The sequence below is a fragment of the Schistocerca serialis genome, chromosome 7, assembly GCF_023864345.2.
Source record: "Schistocerca serialis cubense isolate TAMUIC-IGC-003099 chromosome 7, iqSchSeri2.2, whole genome shotgun sequence".
Classification (NCBI taxonomy): Eukaryota; Metazoa; Arthropoda; class Insecta; order Orthoptera; family Acrididae; genus Schistocerca; species Schistocerca serialis.
In genome coordinates this window covers 570,727,567-570,752,925 of record NC_064644.1, presented here as the reverse complement: position 1 = coordinate 570,752,925, position 25,359 = coordinate 570,727,567, and the positions used below count along the sequence as shown (strand labels likewise).

Below are 25,359 nucleotides of genomic sequence, written 5' to 3'. Positions count from 1 at the left end.
TAAAGCAACAAACTATTATTTCCACGTCCTCTCTCTGATTCACGGTATAATCATACAGACTGCCAACAGATGTCCGTACTATCATGTTCCTCAGGAAATATGGCATTCCTGGAGACGGACAACAGCGGCCACGGTGACAGCAACACACCTATCAAACTGCATAGTGCTTACCGGGTAGTTCCATATCCCCAGTCACCAGTGTGCGATTTGTGCTTTTACGAGTGGGGGGGGGGGGGGGGTTAGTATAATTACATATGTTACTAGCTTGGACCGCGGCGTTACCCATGGTTAAACAGTTATTTATAAATAGATGTTAATGCCGAAACACACTATGCTCGCGTATGCACTATCAGAAAACCTTCCCTTGTTGTATCTTTAAAAGTTCATTATAGGTAAAGCTTATTTACAAAATCATCTACATACAGGTATACGACGGGAATTCAAAAAGTAAAGGCACATTTGTGAAAAGCTGTACTCATTCTGATGATAGAAAACTGAAACATGCGTTATTTTTCTACGTAACCTCCCTGGACTTAATGTAGTTTTCCCGACGTTTTACGAGTTTTTTTTTTCCTCAGAAAATACGTTTTTCGGTTGCATCTGTAACCAATTTTGCACTGCAGCAATGACGTCTTCATCACTTTCAAATCTTCCGTTAAGGGTCCAAACATGTGAAAATCACTTGGAGCCAGGTCTGTACTGTATGGTGGATGTTCCAGCACCTCGAATCTCATCTTCTTTTTGCGTCGGCTGTCCGTTTGGTAGAATGCGGGCGAGCGTTATCTTGCTGCAGGATCACCTCTTCACACTTTTCCACGACGTTCGGATCTGATTGCAGGTTTTAGTTTCGTACGCAACACATCACATCCACCATACAATACAGATCCGGCTCTAAAACCTCGTATACGCTGGGGCGACGTCTTGCAACAATGTGGCATGCTACGGAAATGTGGCGTGCGTCGCCTTGTAGCATGCTACAAAAGGCAACATCTTGCGGCGTATGTTGCATGCGGCAGGTTAATTTGCACCAAAGCAACAGAATTTGTGCCACACGTGTGTCGGTCTTGCAGTGTAAATGACGATAAAGTATCGCAGCAGCGGCCTACTTGGTAATTGCACTGCAGCTAACAACGGAAATGAAAACCAAAGGAAAAGAAAACGATGGTAGAAGAGAAGAGTATTTAAAGAAGGTCCACGAAATAGTATCCTAGGAACTAGAAGCACACGATGGTGCGTTATTTAGTAAGGTGTGCTTTCGTCCCAGGCGCGTAAGTCCGCTCCATACCGTTGCCAAAAGCTGGCCTAACGGTAAATGTTCGCACAGGCACCGGGCCGGTCACCACCCTGTGTCAGGGCCTGGGGTGGGAATTTCAGCCCCCAGCTCACCCAACTCTGCGGTACGACTGCTGCGGTATGACAGCCACACTACTTCCCTCGCAAGCAAACAGATGATTCACCTTAGACGAAAGCAACAATGACAACATGAGAATGGTGCTTTAGTTCTAAATGTTTTGAAATGCTTAACTACTACATAACACTTTTTCAAAATTAATAAGCAAACATATTAATAGTATTAATAGTAAGACTGTATTAAAAACTTTCAGTGTAAATTAATAAGCAAACATATTAATAGTATGACTGTATTAAAAACTTTCAGTGTTCGGCTCCACAAATTTAAATTATATGAGTTTTACTCCAGTGCATGGGAAATAAACATCCCAGGTTGGGATGCATAAACTAAAGCCAGAGGAGGGGAGATGGTCTGATGCAGAGGGAGGGGGGGGGGAATCCCCCCCAACACCCCCTCCCCTGCAAATCGCACACTGACAGCCACAGACGGTGCAGAATGACACAGAGAAGACGCCTATCATCCTCTCTGCGGTGAGGAGCGTAGGGAGAATAGAAGCAGGGCAGTCTCTGGCTTAATGTGAATCATCACGTTGTCTCTCGGGAGTGGAGACAGTTTATAGAGACTGAGACAGTATCCCGAAGACCAGCGCAGTGCCGACCATCAGAAAGAGAGGACCGTTATTTAGTTGTAAGGGCAAGACGATACCGCCTTAGTACTGCACGGCTACAGGCATCTGACTTCGCGCAGCGTTGACTCGTCGCGTTGTATCGTGGCAATCGGTGCACAGAAGGCTTCGGCAGAGTCGCCTTTATTGTCGGAGACCTGCTGTGTGTGTACCTCTGACGCGTCTTCACAGAAGGAAACGTTTAGAGTGGAGTCGTCAACATGCCACCTGGACGCGACACAGTGTGTTGACGTTCTTTTCGCAGATGTGTCTCGATTTCGTCTGATTCTCGACGGATTCTCATCTGGAGAGAACGTGGAACACGATTTCTCAATCCAAACATTGTGGAAAGAAATCAATATCGAGGAGGATCCCTAATGGTGTGTACCTAAATTATGTTGACCACTCGAACACCTCTTCTTTAAGTTGTACGGATGAATCGAGAAGGTTAACTGGTGTCGGGTATCGTGACGAGATCTTGGGACCTCATCTGCAGTTGTTGGCGCTGTGGGCCCAGACTTCTACTGATGGACGATAATGCTCGACCTCATACAGCACAGGTGATTGATGTTTTCTTGGAAACAAGAGATACTGCGCAGATGGCGTGGCCTGCTCTCTCTCTCCCGATTTGAATCCCATAGAGCACGTCTGGGATGCACTAGGGACACGGGTTGCAACCACCAGCCAATCTCTAAGATTTGTGGGCAGCTCTGCAGGAGGAATGGGCGTTACTGCCTCAACATGAGATTGCCATACCTGTATTGCTGCCATAGATGGTCACACCCCATACTGAGCACATTGACCAGTTGCCGGAATGTGTGTGCCAATCCGTTAAGTTGGAAGAAAGGAAGAAAATTTTGTCTACCGTTATGCATGTTGTAGTCTGCTTACATTATGTATTCTTTACATTGTTTCTATTTTACTGTCACCTGTTTATACTGTTTTGTTACAAAATAAGAGCAACCGTGAATAATTTCCTTTGGTTACTTTAATTTTCGACAACAGTCTATGTTCCAGCAGTAAGTTATTAACACTTACAGAACCCTCGTTACGACACTGGAGTGTTTCCTCTTTGTATGGAACGCTTACCAGCTAAGACTGATAGTGAATATCCACAGAAAAGCAGCTCGCATCGTTAGGAATTTCTTAACTGATCGCCAAAGCGTTCTCAGATACACTGATCCAATTCCTGTGGCAGACGCAACCAGGAAGTCGTTTTGCATCACTGTGTGATCTGTTGTTAAAATTTGGACAGCATACGTCGCTAGAAGAGCCAACCAACATATTTACTGCTTCCCCCTACGTCTACCTCGCATAAAGAACAAAGATAGATTCGAACTCACAGCGGGGCTTAACAACATCCGATCTACCTGAGGATCTTTTGCGTCTACAGCGGTAAAAGAGGGAAGTGACATTTGTACACGAAGTACCCTCTGCCAATGGTGACTTGTGGATTTTACATGTAGATGTAGATGTGCGGCAGAGAGACGCGGTGTACAGATATACAGAACACAGGACAGTTTTACGCCGGGCTCTGGCCGACGACATACGAGATGGAATGTGAATGTAAATGCCTGAATGCCTCATCGACGTCAAAGAGTACATGATTGTAGGACTATATCGTTGACGGCAATCTGTTTTAGAATAACAGGACCTGTTTTAAGCTCGTGAATTACGATCTTTTTGGAAAATGACAATCCTCTCCGTAAAAATCAATATGGATTCTGCAGACAGAGGTCTTGCGACACTCACCTCGCTTTGTCAGCCGATGAGGCGCAGAACGCAGTAGACAAACAGACAAAAGGGCCCAGGTTCACGTTGCGTTAATTCAGTTTCGGAAAACAATCGACAACAGTTCCGCGCTCTCGTTTAGTAAACATAATATGAGCTTACCGATTACTTGGCGAGATTCCTAATTGGACTCAGGATTTGCTGGGAGATATATTCAACACTCGTTCTGAACTAAATCGACAGATGTGAAGGTAATTTCAGTGGATACCCAGATGGATTTATATTGAGTCGTTGCTATTTACGGTGTACCGTGTACATATACAAACTAGCAACCAGCCCTGTGTTTGTATGGATGACATTATGTTTATGCGACAACTTGTGTGGCGATATTGAATTAGGTATACAAATTTTTCCTCGTAAATCAGTCCGTGTATTAGAAAAAAGGAAAATCCTACACAAGTTCCAGAGATTATACGTGAGATATGGGCTCCACAGAAAAACCCCGCGATAGACTTTAATTTAAACATATTACATTATAGATGACGCATTGGATAACGTTGTACTTTGCGCGAGGCTTTCCACTAACGATGGCGTCGACTGCATCATAATTGCAATCCTTGAAGATTGTAGGGAAACGCAAGAAGACCTGTAGATCCCAGGACTTGTAGCAAACCCTTAACGTAAATAAATATAGCGTATTGCTTTTAAATAGGCGAAGACATCTGTTACTGTCCGATTACGGCACTGGAAACAAGTACTTGGAAACAATAACCTCCGCAAAATAGCTAGAAGTGATCCTCCGGAGCGACTTAAAGTGGAAGGACAACTAAACTAATATAGGAAAATTCCGGCTGAGATTCATTGGAAGAATATCAAGGAAATGCAATTCGTCCACGAAAGAAGACGTTTATAAAACGCTTGTTCGACCGTTTACTGTGTCTTGCTCATCGGTGTCTGACCCTTACCAGATTGTACTAATAGCGGTGGAGTAGATCCAACGAAGGCGGCGCGTTTCGTCACGGGATTGTTAAATAAGAGCGACAGCGTTACGGGTATGTTAAACATACTTCCATTGGCAGACGCTAAAACAGAGGTGTTCTTCATTGCGGAAAGGTTCACAGAGCCGAAATTCCGAGACCATATGTTCCGACAAGAATCGGGCAACATATTACTCCCTCCAGATATGTATCACGAAATGACCAGACCACAAAATCAGGAAAGTTGTAGGTCATATGGACGCTCAGCGACTCATTTTGGCAATCGTTCTTCGCACACATCATTCGCGAACGTAACAGCACACCATCCGTTGGGGGTACAGATACAGATGTAGACGTGTGCGGTATCAGTGTCAGTTGAGTCTGAACGGGATGGTATGAGGGGCTTTCAGGAAATGGATGTACCACGCCGTAACTGTCTTGTGGACTCAGGGGACAGGAGATGAATTTTTGATTAAGCTTTACCGTGAACATTACTGGCAGCGATTGAAACGTGGAGCTTACGGTTACCAGTCACAACTTATTTTACTTCTACTGCGCCGTCCAGAGGTATAAACACCGATCATCAGCCGGATTTACGTCAATTAATACGATATCTATGTGTTGTGTTTATGTGTTCCTGGTAACTTGCGAGACTCATTGCTGCGGTCACAGGCTCCTCTTCATATTGTGTTACATCGCATGCGCTCTGTAAATACTGAAATGTCATGCACTGGAGTGATCTTTTTTCCCGATTTAGCTAATCGTATTTTCTGACTAGCTGGATACAGCTCCCCGATGTTTCCTCTCTTACCACAACTTCTCATCTTTCAGCAGTCACCTTTCAGTCGGTTAATTGTTGTGGGTATTCTCTGTCTTCCTCGTCCCAGGGAGCATGCTCAGACATTCTTAGATTCCACGCAGTGACGTACACTATCTAATCAAAAGTATCCGGACTCCTGTTAGTGAACATTGATATGGGCTGTGTCTGTCCTTTGCCATTATTACGGCCTGAACTCTACTGGAGACACTCTCACTACTCGTAGCGCTCATTGGCGGGTCCGTCCGCTGATTTCCTACGATTGTTTACAACCATCTTCCGCAAGGGTCGACGGTCGCTATCCGACAATGTATGGGGTATGTCTGATCTCGGTTTAGCTGTGCTTGTTCCTTCGCATTTCCCACTTCGCGGTCACATCACCAACAGTCAACTATGGCAGTTTTAAAAGGGTTGAAAAGTCCCTAATGGATTTGTTAGTCAGCTGACATCCAACGATTAGTCCACATTTAATCTCACTGAGCTATCCTGACAGAGCCATTGCGCTGTCACTGCTTGTCTGCTGACAGCAAATTACTTCCCGCCTCCGCTTTTCTTGGCAGATCCGCCTTTTGTGAGACCTAGTTGTCAGTTCCGCATCACCGAGGTGTGTCCGGATATTTTGGATTGAGTAGTCCACTGTTCTCTGACCTTAGCACGTATGGACTTTACGCCTTACTGAATCCTCAAACTCAGGAGAAAAAATACTGTTACGCAACCCTAGGAATGTGTTACTATCGTGCAGCTGATCTGTAGTACAAGGTTCATTTCAGTCACATGTAGAATTCTTAGGGTCTCCGGGGTTCCCAATGAGTCTTGCAACAGACTCTATTTGCTTGACTCTTAAAACTGCGCCTTGGTGCCCCCCACTTCGGTTTCAGGATGTACCGTGGGGCCTGCGCAAGCTTCTCCGCTGGGTGCACAGCCAGTACCCCGACTACCAGATCTTCATCACCGAAAACGGCTTCGCTGACCCCCCTGGCGTTCTCAACGACACGGGCCGCATCCACTACCACACGGTGAGTACCGCCGCTACACTCTGCGACAGACGACCAGTTTCCTTCGCCTATTGCCACCCACTGTATGGCGCATGGCATAGGGTGCTTTCCATTTGGATGTTCAAATCCCTTCCGGGCATCCAAATTTTGTATTTCCATACTTTCACTTAATTATTTCATTTTACATTGTCACAGCCGAAATCTTTTCTCGTTCTTGTAAAGTCCCAACTTCGGCTCAGTCACTAATAACCTTTCTAGCGACCTTCTCCTTCCATCTTTCTTTATGGGTACCAGCTCAATCACCACAGTATATTTTCACGGGGATAGGAGCGGCAAATAATGGCAGATATCTTTCCATGTCTCTATTCTTTAATGCCAACTGCATTCTCACACAAGCGTGGAGTAAATTTACCCAGTATAAATGAAGTTGCTTATTTAGTTTCCTGCTTACTGTTGATGAAATTACCAAACCACTCTCGATCTCCTTATCCAAAATCGAGCCTTCATTTATTTAAAATGTCATTGAAACCCAGACCCCAGTGATAGAATGCATTACAACGACCAAGAAACCCACGAATGTAAAACTTCACCAATCTGACCTCGTTACAAGTCGCATCACCTACGTAAGCAATGCCTCAACGTTGACTCTCTACCTACTATTAACCGCACTCCACTCCACACGTTCCCTAGAGAATAAACTGAGGCCACTTACTAGGAAACCAGAGTACACTGTACCCATAATATCAACGTCCTCCTTATCACCCTTAATGCTCCTTTAATACCTTTCCAGCGGCTGAAGATATAGACCGATTTATCACAATAGCCCTGCAAAACATCTACACTTTTGTACGCTCTCACACACACCAACAAATACCGCTATCGCCACATTCCATCTTCTACCTCATTGTAATAATAAACTAGCTCCACAAACAGGCTCATTTTCTTTCCAAGTCTTATGAAACTCAGTTAAACCTACTCTTTGCCCCAGTTCTTTAACCCAAATGGTGTGATAGCTGCACAAATTATCTCACTCCCTCATCCACTTCCTAAACACCAACGCACTGTGGTTACTTACTTGGCAGCCTTAGTTGGCACTGTAAAGATATCCACAAATATGTTGAATTACACCTGTCTCTATCCACTACCCGGTGTGGCTTCCGTCTTAGCCTCCCAAAGATGCCTATTTCCTCTACCCAGTCCGCTTTCTGTAGCAACAATACAACGAGTGTCGATGCTCCCACTTTCTATCCCCATACGATATTCCGCCCCCCTGTTCAAACATCACTGGCATTCACTTCCAATCAGTTATATCTTCCAACTGCTTACCTCCTGACTAACTGTCTATCTTATCCAACAACAAACAATTTGATTACCGAATTTTTCACGCAGATGCTGGAGTGCCCCAAGTACCTATCATTTACCTCCAGTACAAAGCTGTCATGCCAAAATTTGCCCCTTCTATGTAATTACTTCAATAAACCGATGACAGACATTCTTTGTCATTCGTCCTTTGCCCTCAAATTAGCTAAACAGTCCCTCTAACTCCGTATCAACACTTTCACTTGCTGGTATAACGGAAGGTGTCTTCCATCTCTCCTGCAGAAACTACGCTTTAATCACGGTATAACAAGTCTGCTGTATGGTTTTCCAGATTACATTTTTTTAATTATACACGTCAAAGAACAGAACTTGCCCTCTTGTTTATTATTTCTCATTGGTGCGATGTATTAATCGAAGATGGTGTACTTTTTAAATAACTGACAGAGCTGAGTTTTTTCTGTTTCTTGGCTATTGCACCTAGTCCATCTGTATAGCAACAGTTACTCTCATAGGACCATGGATGGCATCATGTTACTAAACAGAAAGTCACTGTTTGATTATCTACTGCCGTTTTTTGTGTGCAAAAGAATAAACTGATTTTGTAAGGTACGCCTCGAAGGTGGAAACGCCAGATGCCAAAGTGGACACACAGCGGTCGAATAACACCTGCTGATGTCCACAAAAACAGAAGAGAGTGAGCCGGCCGCAGATGACCAGACGTAATGCCTGCTAAATACTGGATGGGCAATGGATATCACGTAATCTGTACATGTAAAATAAACCAATTATTAAACGAGTCTTAATTCCAACTACTGGGGATATTTTCAGGGTTACCTCTCCGCCGTTCTACGAGCCATCAACGAGGACGAAATACCGGTGATCGGCTACAGCGTCTGGGCCCTGATCGATACTCTAGAGTGGATGGATGGATATACGTGAGTACAAGCGTTTACAGCTTTCTCCATTTCCTTTTTCTACACGGTTCGGGCTCTTAGCCCAAACTACATTTCTTCTTTCCACATCTCTTTAAATTTCCACTACTGACATGTTCAAAAACTCTTCTACTGTACATGCTACGAATATTCTTCCCTTTCAGTTTCCCCTAAACTTATCCCTCCAGATCTCAACTTAGCAAGCCTGGAATATTTTAAAGCGTTCTCACCAACTTGTCTCTTTCTTTTGTACATATCCTGGGTAATATCTCTTTAACGTGTAGTTTATCTTACGAATCTACTTTTACCGGCTCACTTCTCGAATTCTCCCACTATCTGCTTCCCATTTTCTCTCGCTGTCCACCCGTCAGTTTCGTACAGTTATGGGCCTGAGAAGAACAGTTCCAAGACTTGAGACTGACTGCTGGAGCGCATCTGGAGACAAGTCTATTTCTCTTGGCATAGGCTTCCTTCACCAAAGATAGCCTGTGCTTAAGGACTTTATTGGTTGCATCCTGATGTTAAACTTGGCGGAATTCTATCACTTTTTAATCTTCAGTTAGCTGTTGTCGTTTGGGGTACTCTCTCTTTGATTTCTCTTTGTTTTGATATAATCAAATTTTCTTTGAGACATTTGAGTCTCTTCTTTATCTACAATAGAGATGAGACACAAATGTCTCAAGGAAAATTTAATCATATCAAATCTATAGACCATCTACGCCTGAGCTACAGGCAAGATTTTACCCATTATGTCCAACACTGGCGTGGTTTTCCAACACCGGAGAGCATCGGCGATAGTGACGATCTAAGGAGGGGAAAATAAGCTCAAGATGGTATAATGGCTAACGCACCTGTCTAGAAAGTAAGAAGACCCAGGTTCAAGACCTGGTCGTGGTACAAATTTTAATTCATTTCTAGAGCTTCTATAATTTCTCTTTGTTTTGTTTATCCTTGTCCAGATTTTGCTGTAAGCGATCTGTCCATTTCCATTAACAGTTCGTCCAAATCCTCATCATTTTCTGCCTGTTCGTCTCAGGTTTTGTGCAGTTCGCTGTGCTTGTGTCTCTTCATTTCTGCAACCTACATCCATTTGAGCCTGCTCACTGCTGGTCTCCTTGGTTTCCTGCTGCAGGTTTTACCGCCTCTTACTCCCCTCCCCCCCCCCCCCCCCCGCCCACCACCTCATCACCATCACCACCACCAAATTTGACGCCTTACAATGTGCCTCATCTCTTCCTGTAATCAAGTTGTACCATGAATTACTTCCTTCTCCAGCTCGGTTTAGTATATCTTCGTTAGTTATTTGCTGCACCCATCTAGTCTTCAGCACTCTTCTGTAGTATCATATGTCCCAATTTCCTACTGTCTTCTTGCTTGAACTTCTTATTGTCCACTTTTCACTTCTACATAAGACAAATACCTTCAGAGAAGAAGCCGTAACATTTAAATTTATATTAGCTACGCTTTTCTTTCTATTGGCAGCCTCCTTACTTTGGCCATCCTCAGTTATTTTGTGGCCCAAATAGCAAAAGTCATCTAATAGCTACAGTGTCTTGTTTCTTAATCAGATTTATGAAGCATCGCCCGCATATACTATTACTCTCCCCTAATCTCAAGCTTTTTTATTACTCCCCCTCGATATGTTATTCCGAAATTTTTGTAGAGATTGTACGTTACCCACATACCTCCATGATGGACACAACAGCATTTAAAAGTATAGAGTGTGTTTCAGATTCAACAAATAAACACTTTTCCTTGCAAACGTTGCGTTCACTCCTTTTCAGGTAAAATGTGTTTTAACCACAACGGTAAAGATGGATATTATGGTGTCTCTTACGTTGCTTGGAAACTGTTGGGAAATGGAGAAGACAGAGCCCAATTCTGAGTATCGAGGAATACTGGAGCAAAAGTTGATATGTTGAAAAGAGGTTACACAACAGAACATTTTTGTGAAAGAAACTTCTTTCTTATTTTGCACCATTTCGGTAATATAGTTAAAAACTCAGTCTGGAGAAAAGAAATAGAATTGTAGGATAATGGACGTGCTTTCTGATGTTCCAGTACAGGAAAGGCTATTCCTTTCACTTTCAACTAACATGAAAAAATCACTTCCCGTTCCAACAATTCTAACAAATTATTAGAAAATTACACATTTTTGTTTTGGTTTACTATAACAGGTGCTCAAAATTGTTTCCGTCCTGTTCTAAACAAAATCATGCCTCGCCCTCCCTTTGTGACTTTGACCTCCGTGGAGTATCCCTGCATCCGCGACGCACATACTTGGCGAATTCTTTCATCACATCTCGCTTCGTAGAGCATTGCTGATAAAATGTCTTTTATATCCCCCCCCGAAATAGATAATGTATGTGGTTTAACGTAGAGAGCATGGCGTCCAAGACATTGACACTGCCGTACCGACCTATTGATCACGGAAAGTTTGATTAACGATACACCTGGCAATCAAGAAAAATAGTTGTGCACACTCACACTTTGATACAATCGCATTAACAACAGTGGTGCCGGTGGAAAACGTTTTAGTATTTCTGTCATTGCATGGTGCATAACTTTAGAGCAGCGTCCACCATTTAACTGTTCATCAGTAAAAATAAAGTTCGAGAACTTTGACATGGATGAAACCAAACCAGGTTTCTGTGCTCCCGATGTCCCGCTGACATAACCAGTTGTGACTTCCTTCTGACGAACAGTAAGGATTCTTAATATTTACCTAGCCATTAGATTTGGAAGTAGCTTCACGAGTCCACAGTACGAATGGGGCTACTTCCATATTTCGAGTGATAAAACAAGTTCGGAAGGCGAATCTTGTCTGGAAATGATCTTCGCTTAATGCCCGATGAACGTGGGTGTGATGTGGACGTAATCAGCTATCGTGTGAAATACGGCAGGCGGTACTTGCAATCACCCTGGAATCCAGTACTTCTCTTCCTGTAGAAATAAGTGTGTCGAGACTTAGTGCAGCAAGATTATCTGCACTGACATAGACTCCAACACGTCAACTGACTGGCTAATTGCTATTGTGAGCAGGCTGCACCTGAACATAGTTGCGAGTCCGTGCCTCAAGTCGCTTAAAATCGTGTCGTGTCCGCGCCGATATAAACGTATCCCTGCGCAAAATCCCCTGCTTGTTTCTGGCGTTCTTCTCCGGATAACTCTTTCTTAGAGTACGTCATTACTGAACGAATAGCTGAGGACGACCAGTCTTGAGAACGTACAGCCATGACGTATCCTGTTAGACGTGAGTGCTGGCAAGAGTCAAGGAGGAACGCAAGCTGCACCGACTACCGGCAGCTCTCGCCAGTTGGATTTGCTTGCCTAGCGTGACGTGGCGCGTTTCCACGAAGAGTTTATTGATGATGTTACCGAATTTTTGAACAAAAATGTTCAGTTTTGAGAACTCTTTCTGATCACACTCTTCCTTAGCTGTGTTCCCGTTTGAAATACTGAAATTGAGTTCGTTTTGTCCACTTTTACCAGCCAGCGAGATGGCTCGGTGTTTAGCACTCTGGAGTTGCAGTCAGGGGGACGGCAGTTGGAATACCCGTCCGGCCATCTGGGTTCATGTTTTCCGTGGTTTCCCTCAATTGGCTGAGGCAAATTCTGGCACTTTTCCTTCCAGAAGAACTTTTACTGATTTCCGTTGCTATCCTTCCCTCCGCCTCTGATGACCTCGTCATCAATGGACGTTAAACCCTGATCTTCCTTTTTTCTTCCACTTTCCAGCTGATTCCATGCAATATACAGTTTAGCATTCTGTTCGCTTTTATCAGTTTGCCGAAAACACATTTTTCCCGAAACAGGTGGGAACGCATCGTCTGAGAGAAAAAGGCAATTACGCAGAAAGAGCAGTGCGCTGTCAGAAGAGGCTACGTGTGCCAGGTGTCTTACACACACAGTTCTGCTTCGGTGCGGGTAGCAGCTGCACCACAGTCTGGGAGTAAAAATGGCGCGGCAGCTGGAAAAATACTTCAGAACTGAAGTACGGGCAACAGTACGATTCCTGTAGGCACAACGTTTAAACTGCACAGAAATTCACCATGAAGTTCTGGCGGTGTACGGACCACGGACCACGGTCCAGTTGTAGTGGAATGATGCCCATCGGGATTTCGCGGGCTTGCATCATTTGAATTCCATCTTTTCGGCAAGTTGAAACAACATCTGGGCTTTGGTATGGATAGGGAGTGTGACCACTGCGTTCGTATACGAACTAGTCGGTGACCCTTCGCACACAGCTCCGGGCAATGTTGGCTTCGCTTACACAGCTTGACACTGTCGCCAATGGGCGTTACTGTCAGGGACCAGACGTGGGAATCCAGGTGACACAAAGCACGTTCCACATATCCCCCGTTAGTCCAGACTGAATTTGACTTGTCACCCGTGGTCGAGTAGGAGATTGCTCAGAGGACAGGCAGACTGTGAAAGATTTTGTGGGGAAGCCGACCGGGAGGCCACCTTAGATCGTCTAACAGACAGGATTTGGGCGCTATCTGTTCTTGAGTTTTCGTTACTGTCTACAGTAGAATACTGCAGGGATGTTACTAGTCTTAGTTCGTCTGTGTGGAGTAGTTTCTCACGATCTTTAGTAAGGATAGGAACTGTGTTTGCCGTGAGTTGATGCGAGCCGAGTTGGTGGCACTTCACTCTCAGTTCCAGACTGTGTTGGCTTCGGTTACACAGCTTGAGGCTGCAGTGGGTAGGCATCACTGTTGTGGGCCAGCTATGCGAATCCAACGGACGTTCAACATGACCTGTGAGTCCGCCGAAAGGTCTGCAGTCGTGGCCAGCCCAGTTACTACTCACATTGAGGTTCACCCCTCACCTGTGGTCGAATGGGAGATTGCCTCAGGACACGGCAGGTAGTGAAAGACTTCCCAGGCAGCTGAACGTAAAGCCGCCCTTCTTACCCTAGCAAACAATTTCCAGGTGCTGCCTGTGGTTGTCACTGTCCTTCAGCCAGATGCAATAGCTTGTCCTCTTCCAGAGGAAGCCTCTCAGCCTGCAAGATCCGGGCAGTCACGAAGGGTAGGATTATTGGTAGTTGGGGGCTCCAATGTTAGGTGCATTTTGGAGCCCCTTTGGGATATGGTTGCCAAGGAGGGGAAAAATCCAGTGTGCACTCTGTGTGCATACTGTGTGGAGTCATTCCAAGTGCGAAACACACGCTTCCAGATGCCACTATGAGCACAGGGTGCAGACAACAGCAGGTGGCCGCTCACGTCAGTACCAATAATGTGTTTTGCTTTGGATCGAAGAGAGTCTCTCTGGTTACGAGCAGCTATCTGAAATGGTCAAGGCTGAAAGATTTGCTTGCGAGATGAAAGCAGAGCTCACCCATTTGCAGCATAGTCGACAGAACCGATTGCAAACCACTTCTACAGATCCAAGTGGAGGTTCTGAATAAGAGGCTCAGACGCTTCTACGACCATGTAGACCGCAGATCCCTCAACTTGCGCCATAAGATGGTACGAGTTTGGTTTCCGTCAAATAGATGAGGAGTCCATTACACACAAGAGTCAGCTGCACGGGTAGCGGGCGCTGTGTAGCGTGGACTGGCTGGGATTCAGGTTAGAGGGTCACAGGGAAACACAGAGAGGTCTTCAATCTCAACGGGCGCAGATTGAAGACAGGAAGAACATTGATCTAGGAATGTGAATAACACTTGTGAATTGTCGCCGGCCGTGGTGGCCGTGCGGTTCTAGGCGCTTCAGTCTGGAACCGCGCGACCGCTACGGTCGCAGTTTCGAATCCTGCCTCGGGCATGGATGTGTGTGATGTCCTTAGGTTAGTTTAAGTAGTTCTACGTTCTAGGATACTGATGACCTCAGAAGTTAAGTCCCATAGTGCTCAGAGCCATTTGAACCAGCCATTCCGAGTTCTAGGGGACGAATGACCTCAGATGTGAAGTTCCATAGTGTTCAGAGCTATTTGAACCATTTTTGTAAATTGTCATAGTGTATTGGGAAAGTACCAGAGTTCCAACGGATAATAGAAAGCACTAATGCTCAAATCGTTGGCCGTAACTTCAATTTATCCTCGATAAGTTGGCGAAATTACATACCTCATGCCAAATTATGCTAAACGCATTCTCCGGAAATTATTTTGTACAATTAGTCCATGAACAGTAAACGGTTGTTGAATCACACTGGACCTCTCAGCAATAAGGAATCCTGAGCTAATAACGAGCATCAAAACGGTTATTGGGATTAGTGAAGACAGAGCTGTCATAGCGTAACTCCCAAATCCTCCGAAAATAAACGAACAATATTTCGATTCAAAGAAGCACATAAAAATTCGCTTGAGATCTTCCTGAGAGACTATCTGCACTCCTCCCTCGCAGTCCTGCAGTCGCAAAGTAAGTTAACTAACTCAGATTCCAAATCAACTAACACAAATTCCGAATCAAAATCACACGCAAAATCAGAAGTTCCGCCGAACATCCGGCGAAAATAACAGAGGCCTGACCACTGCAAGATAACTAAGTCTCCAGTGAAGTCACGCGATATATTTCGGTGTCACGACCACCGATACGAAAATGTTCCCTGACCGAAGACGTGCGGCTGTATCACCGCACAGACCAGCACTCGTCTTCAGTCTTAAACAGTGCCCTCTGAAGACGTCGGTCCCGCCCTACAACGAAACACCCTCCATGACATCACTAATGTCTTCATGTTACAACCAATCTGATACAACGTTTTACACATAAATGATAACAAAAATCTGAACGCACCACTACCTGCGCGCTAAAATTGCAAATGAAACTAATGCCCCACACTTGGCTGGCTCTGAGCACTATGGGACTTAACATCTGTGGTCATCAGTCCCCTTGAACTACTTAAACCTAACTAACCTAAGGACATCACACACATCCATGCCCGAGGCAGGATTCGAACCTGCGACCGTAGCGGTCACGCGGTTCCAGACTGAAGCGCCTAGAATCGCTTGGTCACAACGGCCGACCCGCAGGTCTGATATCTGAAGTACGCCACCTGTCACAACGCTGCTCAAGCGTCCCGGTTCACGCAAACTTTATTGTACAACCACTGGACACTTCTGTTGTAGCTCCTAGGCAGGCAGTGGCCGGCCGGAGAGACCGAGCGGTTCTAGGCGCTACAGTCTGGAACTGCGCGACCGCTACGGTCGCAGGTTCGAATCCTGCCTCGGGCATGGATATGTGTGATGTCCTTAGGTTAGTTAGGTTTAAGTAGTTCTTAAGTTCTAGGGAACTGATGACCTCAGAAGTTAAGTCCCATAGTGCTCAGAGCCATTTGAACCATTTTTGCAGGCAGTGCAGCACAACGTTACGCCAGCAGGCTGTGGCAAGTAGTACGATTACAGCAACGAGCCCACGGTTTGGCTCACACCATTGTAATAGACTGATAGGAAGTGCACACCTTTGAAGTAGAAATTTGCTGATTTGCTGATGTGTAAAGTTCAGTACCGTATTCACTTGCATGTCCGTAACAACAGATCTTGTTGATGATCCACACTTGTAAAAAATAATTCTAAATTTGTTCTGCGAATTTTTTGAGATCGGGTGTATTATGTGTAGATGTAATTATTTTAGTGACTCATAAAAATTTGTGCCAGAGCAAGACCTGAATCCAAATATCCCACTTACCGCATGCACTTGCGTTGACCACTTGGTCCATCCGTGCACTCTCCCTTGGATCGACCTAGACCTTCATACGCCATATTGTCTACATCCTTGTGCTACAGTTTATTGAATTCATCACCTAATGTTCACTAACACTATTAGCTGGATACCCACGCCATGGAGAATGAGAGTGCGAGGAATCGGGACTTACTTTGTTGCTGTTATATGCTTGTGTAGTTTTGTAACACTTGCTTGCATGTCTGAAAGAACAGACGTTGATGATCCAAAGCTGTACGAAATCATTCGAAATTTGTGCTCTGGCCGTGAGTTCTTTGACATCAGCTGTATTTTTTGCTAGCGTATCATGTCAATTCTGGAAATCCGGAATCTACTCTGTAGGAATCAACATGGATTCCGGAAAGAGAGATCGTGTGAGACACAACTCGCTTTATTTGTTCATGAGACCCAGAAATTTTCCTTGACTTCCGGCAGGCGTTCGATACAGTTCCGCACTGTCGCCTGATAGATAAAGTAAGAGCCTACGGAATATCAGACCAGCTGTGTGGCTGGAATGAAGAGTTTTTAGCAAACAGAACATTGCATGTTGTTCTCAATGGAGAGACGTCTACAGACGTTAAAGTAACCTCTGGCGTGCCACAGTGGAGTGTTATGGGACCCTTTCTTTTCACAATATATATAAATGATCTAGTAGATAGTGTCGGAAGTTCCATGCGGCTTTTCGCCGATGATGCTGTTGTATACAGAGAAGTTGCAGCATTAGAAAATTGCAGCGAAATGCGGGAAGATCTGCAGCGGATAGGCACTTGGTGCAGGGAGTGGCAACTGACCCTTAACACAGACAAATGTAATGTATTGCGAATACATAGAAAGAAGGATCGTTTATTGTATGATTATATGATTGCGTAACGAACACTCGTAGCAGTTACTTCTGTAAAATATCTGGGAGTAAGCGTACGGAACGATTTGAAGTGGAATGATCATATAAAATTAATTGTTGGTAAGGCGGGTGCCAGTTTGAGATTCATTGGGAGAGTCCTTAGAAAATGAAGTCCATCAACAAAGGAAGTGGCTTACAAAATACTCGTTCGACCTATACTTGAGTATTGCTCGTCAGTGTGGGATCCGTACCCGGTCGGGTTGACAGAGGAGGTAGAGAAGATCCAAAGATGAGCAGCGCGTTTCGTCACGGGGTTATTTGGTAAGCGTGGTAGCGTTACGGAGATGTTTAGCAAACTGAAGTGGCAGACTCTGCAAGAGAGGCGCTCTGCATCGCGGTGTAGCTTGCTCTCCAGGTTTCGAGAGGGTGCTTTTCTGGATGAGGTATCGAATATATTTCTTCCCCCTACTTATACCTACCGAGGAGATCACGAATGTAAAATGAGAGAGATTCGAGCGCACACGGAGGATTTCCGGCAGTCGTTCTTCCCGCGAATCATACGCGACTGGAACAGGAAAGGGAGGTAACGACAGTGGCACGTAAAGTGCCCTCCGCCACACACCGTTGATTGGCTTGCGAAATGTAGATGTAGATACTGTCAATAAGTGACACGGAAATCTGTGCTAGACCTGGATTCGAAGCTGGATTTTGGATAGCATTAGATGATGAATATAGTGGACTATGGGATAAGGTCGTACAAAATGTGACACATGCACGTTTAGGTCAGTGCAAGCTGTGCACATGGCTGACAGAAGTGGTCAAGGCGACTGCTCACGATGAGCGGGAAATTCGGGATTGAGTTCTGGTCTGATACAAATTTTCATGTGTCACTGAGTGGTAGTACTCATATATCTAATACATTCGATGTCGAAGAAATTGCATTCAGCAAATAAATTTCGTATTATTTGATATAATAGTGGATCGTCAACAATGCTTGTTCTTTCAGAAATTAAGTATCACAAGCCTAGGTGGGCATATCATGATAAAAGACATTAGTCTTGATTCATCGTAGTTTTCTTCTCTCTGCTGCGGGAGTCCAATCAATAATGTTCATGAGCTTTAGTTGGCGAATGTAGTCGACTATAGCAAAGGATATAGGCAGAGTGACATATGCGGATTCGGGTCAGTGCGTTGAGCATGCACGGGTAGCTGATGTAGTTAAGCCGACCGCTTATAAGATAAGCGGGAAATTCAGATTCGAGTCCCAATCTGGCACAAATTTTCATGAGTCACTAAAAGATAGTGCATCTACAGATAGTACATTTACACATAACACAACTGATGTCAAATAATTCACTGCCAGTGAATAAATTTCCAATTATTCAGTACCGTATTATATCACCATACGGATTGTAACATACCTGGTTCCATCTTTTCATGCCTCCCACTATGTCATCCAGTCTGTGAGGAATCTTCTTCTGATGACACAATGCGAGTTTCAGGTATTCCAAAGTGCGCTCAGTCAGGTTCGTGGCCGCAGATATCGTAGATCATTCTATTTTTGAAGAAAAGTACTCACTAGGTAGGTCCAACCTGCTAGTGCGTAATCCTCTCCAAAGCCGAACGCATCGCAGACGGTTGAGTACTTGTCCCAGTACTGCACAACCTATGGATTACCCTCAGCCAACGTGAGAGCCGTTCGACACACTTTCGCAGTATTGATCCAACAACTTACCAAAATTGTGAACCTGTGGGGCTGCATCTGTCAGATGTGGAATGGTACCTGGTCACCTCCACGTTCCTGTATGACGTTCACCGTGCGTCAAACAAATCCTACACATTACTGAGCATCTGAAGCTGTTTTCACCCAGGATCCTTTCTGTCATATTGCCTACTGTCTTCACGCACAACACTGCTGTGAGGTTTATACCCTTGTTCTAACGGACTTTAGAAGGCAAATTGAATATGGAAATGACTGCTGGCCGTCTTAGACCACCCAGTTGCGTCTGAAACGGAAGCACATAGTTCTGTTTTGCTCTCCTCAAGGGACCTAAAAGCCAAATTTAGTAGAGAGCCTACTACGAGAAACATCGTTAAAATTTTGTGCCCCACGATAGCGGTTAAACATTCGAATGACGTCCTTGTGGTCAATGACAGTTTGATAGCCAGCTTTCCCATGCTGACAATCCTTCATGCCGTGAAGTCACTGTGAGCACACAGTCTGAGCTTGAAACGACCTTCCTAGGCGTCACAGTCCCGTCCACGGCTGGAGAGAGCCGTACCCAACGGCGCTGACGCCGGAACTGAGACCTTCGCCTCTGTTACACAGATGAATGCTCGTAGCTGTTTCATTTTATGAATGAAGTACTGGGCAAGAGGTTATTATTTTAGAAAAGACCACGCAGGTCTCTTTTTGAGCAGATTATATTATTTTGGAGAAACTTTTGACACTGACCCTACTATGATTCCAGTAGGTGCAGTCTGCGCCGTGTTTGAACACTACACATGGGTCGTATTTCACTCCGCTGTCAGACGGAAAAAACACCGAACGAGACTGCACAGTGAGCAGCACACTGAACTCGTTTTCGGGATGACGACGGTTCAAATCTGCATCTGGTAATCAAGATTTAGGTTTTCCGTGGTTTCCCCAAATCGCTCCAGGCAAATATCAGGATGGGCACGGCCGATTTCCTTCCCCATCCTCGAAACAATTAGAGCTTGTTCTCCATCTGTAATGATCTCGGTGTCAACGAGATGTTGAAACCTAATTTTGCTTCCTTTCTCCCTTCAAACTAAAAAATCACCAAAAAGTTTCCTCCAGATAATGGACCATTATGCAGGATACGAGAGTTGATGTGTTGTTGTTTCGTGGGCATCTGTCGACAGATTGGTTTGATGCAGTACTCTAGGCTGATCGGGCCTGTGGAGGTCTCTTCGCTTCTGCGTAACTATTTGAACTTGCTCCTTCCATTCCATCCAAGAGCCCACTGTACAATTTCTGGCACTCTCACTTCCCTCCACTACCAGGTTAACTATTCCTTGATGCCTCTGGTTGTGTCCAAACAATCGATCCCTTCTGTTAATCAAACTGTGCTCTACATTTCATTTTTCCCAATTTCAGTTCGGTACCTCGTCATTAGATACTCAATCTGTTCATCTAATCTTCAGAATTCTTCTTCAGCACCAAATATCAAAAAATTCTATTCTCTTCTTTTCTAAACTGATTATCGTCCTTGTTTCACTTCCACACAACGCAACACTCCAGACAAATACCTTCAGGAAACATTTCTTAACATTTAAATTTATATTCGGAATTTGTAAATTTCTCTCTTCCAGGTGCTCTTCTCTTACTATGCCAGTCTGCAGTTCATATACTCCCTAATTCGGCCATTATAAGTTATCTTGCTGCTCAATCAACTATACTCGTCTATTACTTTAGAGTCAGAATTCCTACTGCAATTCGGTCATCTACATATATACTCAGCTAGCCACCAAGCGATGTGTGGCGGAGGGCACTATTCGTGCCAGTCATATTACCTCCCTCCCCCCCCCCCCCGCCCCCGCCTTGTTCCACTCACGGATCGGGCGAGGGATAAACGAGTGTCTGAACACCTCAGTACGAGCTCTAATTTCCCTTATCTTTCAAAGGTAATCATTGTACGATCTGTAAGTTGGTAGTAATAATATATGCTCTACATCCCCGGTGAGCATCGGGTTTTAGAATTCAGTGAGCAGCCCCTTCCGTTTAGCACGTCGTCTATCTGCAAGTGTGTCCCACTTCAAACTTTCTATGAGATTTGTAACGCTCTCGCGATGGTTAAATGTACCAGTAACGAATCTTGCCGCTCTTTTTTGGACCCTCTCAATCTCTTGTGTCAGACAAACGAACAATACTCTAAGACTGGATGAACTATTGTAAGCAATTTCCTTTGTTGAAGGACTCCATCTCTTCAGGATTCTACCAATAAACCCCAATCTAGAGTTCGCATTAACCATTACCTGTGTAATCTGATCGTTCCATTTGAGATCATTTCGAATAGTCACACCCAAATACTTGACGGATTTTGCCGCTTGCAAAGAGTGGGCATTTATTTTGTACTCGTACATTAATGGGGATTTTCGCCTTGTTATACACAGTAGGTTACACTTACTAATATTGAGAGACAACTGCCAGTCATTACACTACGCATTTATTTTCTGCAAATCCTCGTTGATTTGTTCATAATTTTCGTGTGATACTACTTTCCTGTAGACTACAACATCATCGGCAAACAGTGTAATGCCGCTGTCAGTCCATCAACCAGATCGTTTATGTAAATTGTAAAAAGCAGAGGACCTATTACGCTGCCCTTGGGCACACCTGATGTTACGTTTGTTTCTGTTGAAGTCTCTCCATTCAGGACGACGTATTGCTCTCTGTCTGTTTGAGAACTTTCTATCCAACGCCATATGTCATCGGATAGACCGTAAGCGCGCACATTTGGAGCAAGCGACAGTGCGGAACTGAGTCGAACGCATTTCGAAAGTCGAGGAATATAGCATCAACCTGAGAGCTGGTATCTAGAGCCTGTTGTAATATCATGCACAAAGAGGGCCATTCCACTATGCTTATTTTACTTCAGTTGATGTTCACCTTATAACCCCTTTTTAAGACGCCATCCATTATCTTTTAGTACTCTTTCAAGTCCTTTGTCGTCTCTGTCAGAATCGCAATGTAGTCGGCAGACGACAGTGTTTTTATTGCTTCGTCATGATCTTTAATAATCCCTTTCAGATTTTCCCTTGGTTTCGTTTACTGCTGGCTCCCTGTACAGTCAGAATAACATTGTATGCTACAACCCTATTTCACATCCTTCTCAACTGCTGCTTCTCTTTCATGTCTTACGACTCCTATAACTGCTGTCTGGTTTCTCTGCACATTGTAGATATCCTTTCACTCACTGTATTTTGTCTCTTATAGCCATATAATTTCAAAGAGTATATTCCAGTCAGTAGTGTGTAATGCTTTTTCTAAATCTATAAATGCTACTGAACGACAGTTTACATTTTTTTCAATTTGTCTGTTAAGATATGTCACAGGTGCAGTATTGCCTCACGTGTTCCTACATTTCTCAGTAACACAAAGTGAGTTTGCTCGAGGTCGGCTTCTATCACTTTTTCCAGTCTCCTGTAAATTATTCGTGTTATTATTTTTTCAACCATGATTTACTTAACTTATAGTTCGTTAATATTCACACCTGTCAGTACTTGTCAACTTTGGAATTAGAGTTCTTACGTTCTTCTTGAAGTATGAGGGTATTTCGCCGAGAATCATGCCTTTCACATCAGAATGAACAAATTTATAACAACATGCTCTCTCAAAGATTTCAATAATTCTGAGGGAATGTCACCTACTTCAGTTGGTCTTGTTTCCACATTGTCGTTTTACTGCTCTACAAAATTCTCTAGCAAAATATCATATATCCCACCTCATCTTCACTTATTTTCTTTTCCGTTTCTTTAATGTAGCTTTCAAATTTATTTCCCTTATGCAGCTGTTTATTCCTTCCACCCTTCAATTTTCACTTTTTGGTTAGTACTGTCTTGCCATCTGAGCTCCTTATATTGATAACCCTGCTTTTCTTTTCTCCAAAGGTTTCTTTAATTTTCCTAAAAGCGGCATTTATCTTTCGCTAAATCATCACTGCTTATACAGCCTTTCATTTGTCCTAGAACCATTCCTGGTTAGCAATTTTGCATTTATTGCTCATCTCATTTTTAGACGTCTTATTCCCATACTCCTCTTTTATTTGCTTCATTTTTGTATTTTCCTTCTTCTTACTTTAGATGCAGTAATCCAAGGATTTCATCGACGCATTTTCTTTTCGCCTTTTTTACACTCTGATGGGTTCACTCAATAACGTTATCTGAAGCCTACCCATTCGTGTTTCACTGGATTCTTTTCCACTGATTCAGTCGAATATTGCCTGATGCTGACCCTAAGATCCACTCTCAACTCCTTTCTTTTTATTCGAGCCCGTTCTCCTTAATTTCCTATGCTTCTGCAGTTTTTCAGTTTTAATCTGCAGTTAGTAACAAATAAATTACGGTCAGAATCCACGTCTGCTGCTGAAAATGTCTTACAGTTTAAAATCTGGTCTCAGAATCTCTGTCTTTTATTTATAAAATCACTCTGAAACCTTCTGGTGTCTCCAGCTCATCACTACATACACAATATTCTTATATGATTCTTAAACCAAGTGTTAGAAATGTTTAAAATTGTGGCTATGTGCCAAATTCTACCAGCTGGCTTCCCCTTCCACTTCTTTCTCTTGGTCCATGTTCTCCTTGAACTTTTTTCCCTTTTTCTTATTTTTTCTCCTGTCTAATCACAATTGAATTAAATTTTCGTCTCCTCCAGTTATCTTAATAATTTGTTTTATCTCATCATAGATTCTTTCAGTGTCCTCATCATATATGGATGTAATGTGCTTATAAAGTTGTAGTATCATGATGGGAATTGGCTTTGTCTCTGTCTTGGTTACAGTAATGTGTTCACTATGCTGCCCGTAGTTGCTTTCCCACATACCTATTTTCTTAATCATTATTAGACTAACTCTCGCATTACTCCTATTTCATTCTTCATACTGCCCTGACAGAAGTCTCGTTCTTTCTGCCACCTCACTTCATTAATACCCACTATATCTGGTGTGATTTGTTTTGCGTCCTACAGGAAGAAGTTCGGCCTGTACGCTGTGGACTTTGACGACCCAGAGCGGCCGAGGACGGCGAAGGCGTCGGTGTCGGTGCTGGGGCAGATCTACCAAAGCAAGGAGGTGCCGCTGCAGGACTTCGAGGACGCCGACACGACGCCCCCGCTGCTCTGAGGCGGGCCGCGGGCGCAGCACTCTGCTTCTTCTGACAAAATTAGCCCTCTACACAAGCCGCCTTTCGAGTTTTTACAGAAGCAGTGAATAAAATATATTAGTGTGCTACAAATAGTTTTATTTTTTCCTCAACACTTACCGCACCAGATAGAACTCAATACTTTATAGTTAACGGGATGAAATCAACAGACAGAAAGGTAAATTTTAGAGTACTTCAAACGAGTGTTATAGGGCCTTCACTGATTAGAATATCCTCTGCCTGACTAGATCAGTAAATCACCCGGGAGAGGAGGAGGAAACGAAATGAAACTTCAGGAGATGAGTGGGCGTGTGATGTTGTTTCAGTGATTACTGTATCGAGTCAAATTTATAAATAACCTAGCAGTTTGAGAACACGAACTCTGGCCTAGATGCTTGCACTAACTCGGTTGCGAAGGGCGCCATATGGTTCAAATGGCTCTGAGCACTGTGGGACTTAACATCTGAGGTCATCAGTCCCCTAGAACTTAGAACTAATTAAACCTAACTAACCTAAGGACATCACACACATCCATGCCCGAGGTAGGATTCGAAACTGCGACTGCAGCGGTCACGCCGTTCCAGACTGAAGCGCCTACACCTGCTCGGCCACCATGGGCGGCAAGGGCGCCATAAGGCCGTCGCATTCTCTCCTGAGGAGGGCTGGTCCACTGCCAATGTAACTGGGCACACGCACCTGGACGGACCGGGCTGAACTTCCGAGCTGGTCCCGCACGCGTTCTACGAAGGGCAGGTATAGGGATCGTGGAGGTCACGGGAGTACTTAAGAATCAGGCAAACATTTCATAGAGACACGTGTCACGTGTGAACCAGCTGACTCTGAAAAAAACGCTCCACAGTACCGGCCAGTGAGAGGTAACACACAAGGACGCAGGACGTCGTAGATGTGTCGCTGTCTTGTCAGAGTTCTTTCAGGGAGTACCAGCCGTGACCTGAAGTCATACCCGAAGGCTCCCCACACCGTGACACCAGGAGAAACGTCGTCGTGCCTTTCCAAAACACTGGTACATTGGGATCCATCCACAGGTAGCCACTATACTCGATACTCGTCGACGACAGTCATCCGTGGTAGAGCAGAATAGCGATTCATCGCTGAACACAGTGCGACGCCATTCAAAGCAGTGCATGCTTCTTGGCCGTGGCACCATCCCAAACGCAGC

General features: G+C 44.3%; 1 protein-coding gene across 1 annotated transcript in view; it reads left to right on the top strand.

Moving 5' to 3' along the window:
- LOC126413257 (myrosinase 1-like) overlaps nt 1–24,160 on the top strand; it is a 109,373-nt gene extending 85,213 nt beyond the window's left edge. The window contains exons 10-12 of the mRNA XM_050083158.1: nt 6,419–6,556; nt 8,684–8,790; nt 24,007–24,160. Of these exons, the coding sequence (XP_049939115.1) occupies nt 6,419–6,556; nt 8,684–8,790; nt 24,007–24,160 (399 nt within the window). The remainder of the gene's footprint in view (nt 1–6,418; nt 6,557–8,683; nt 8,791–24,006) is intronic.
- Nucleotides 24,161–25,359: the final 1,199 nt, after the last annotated feature.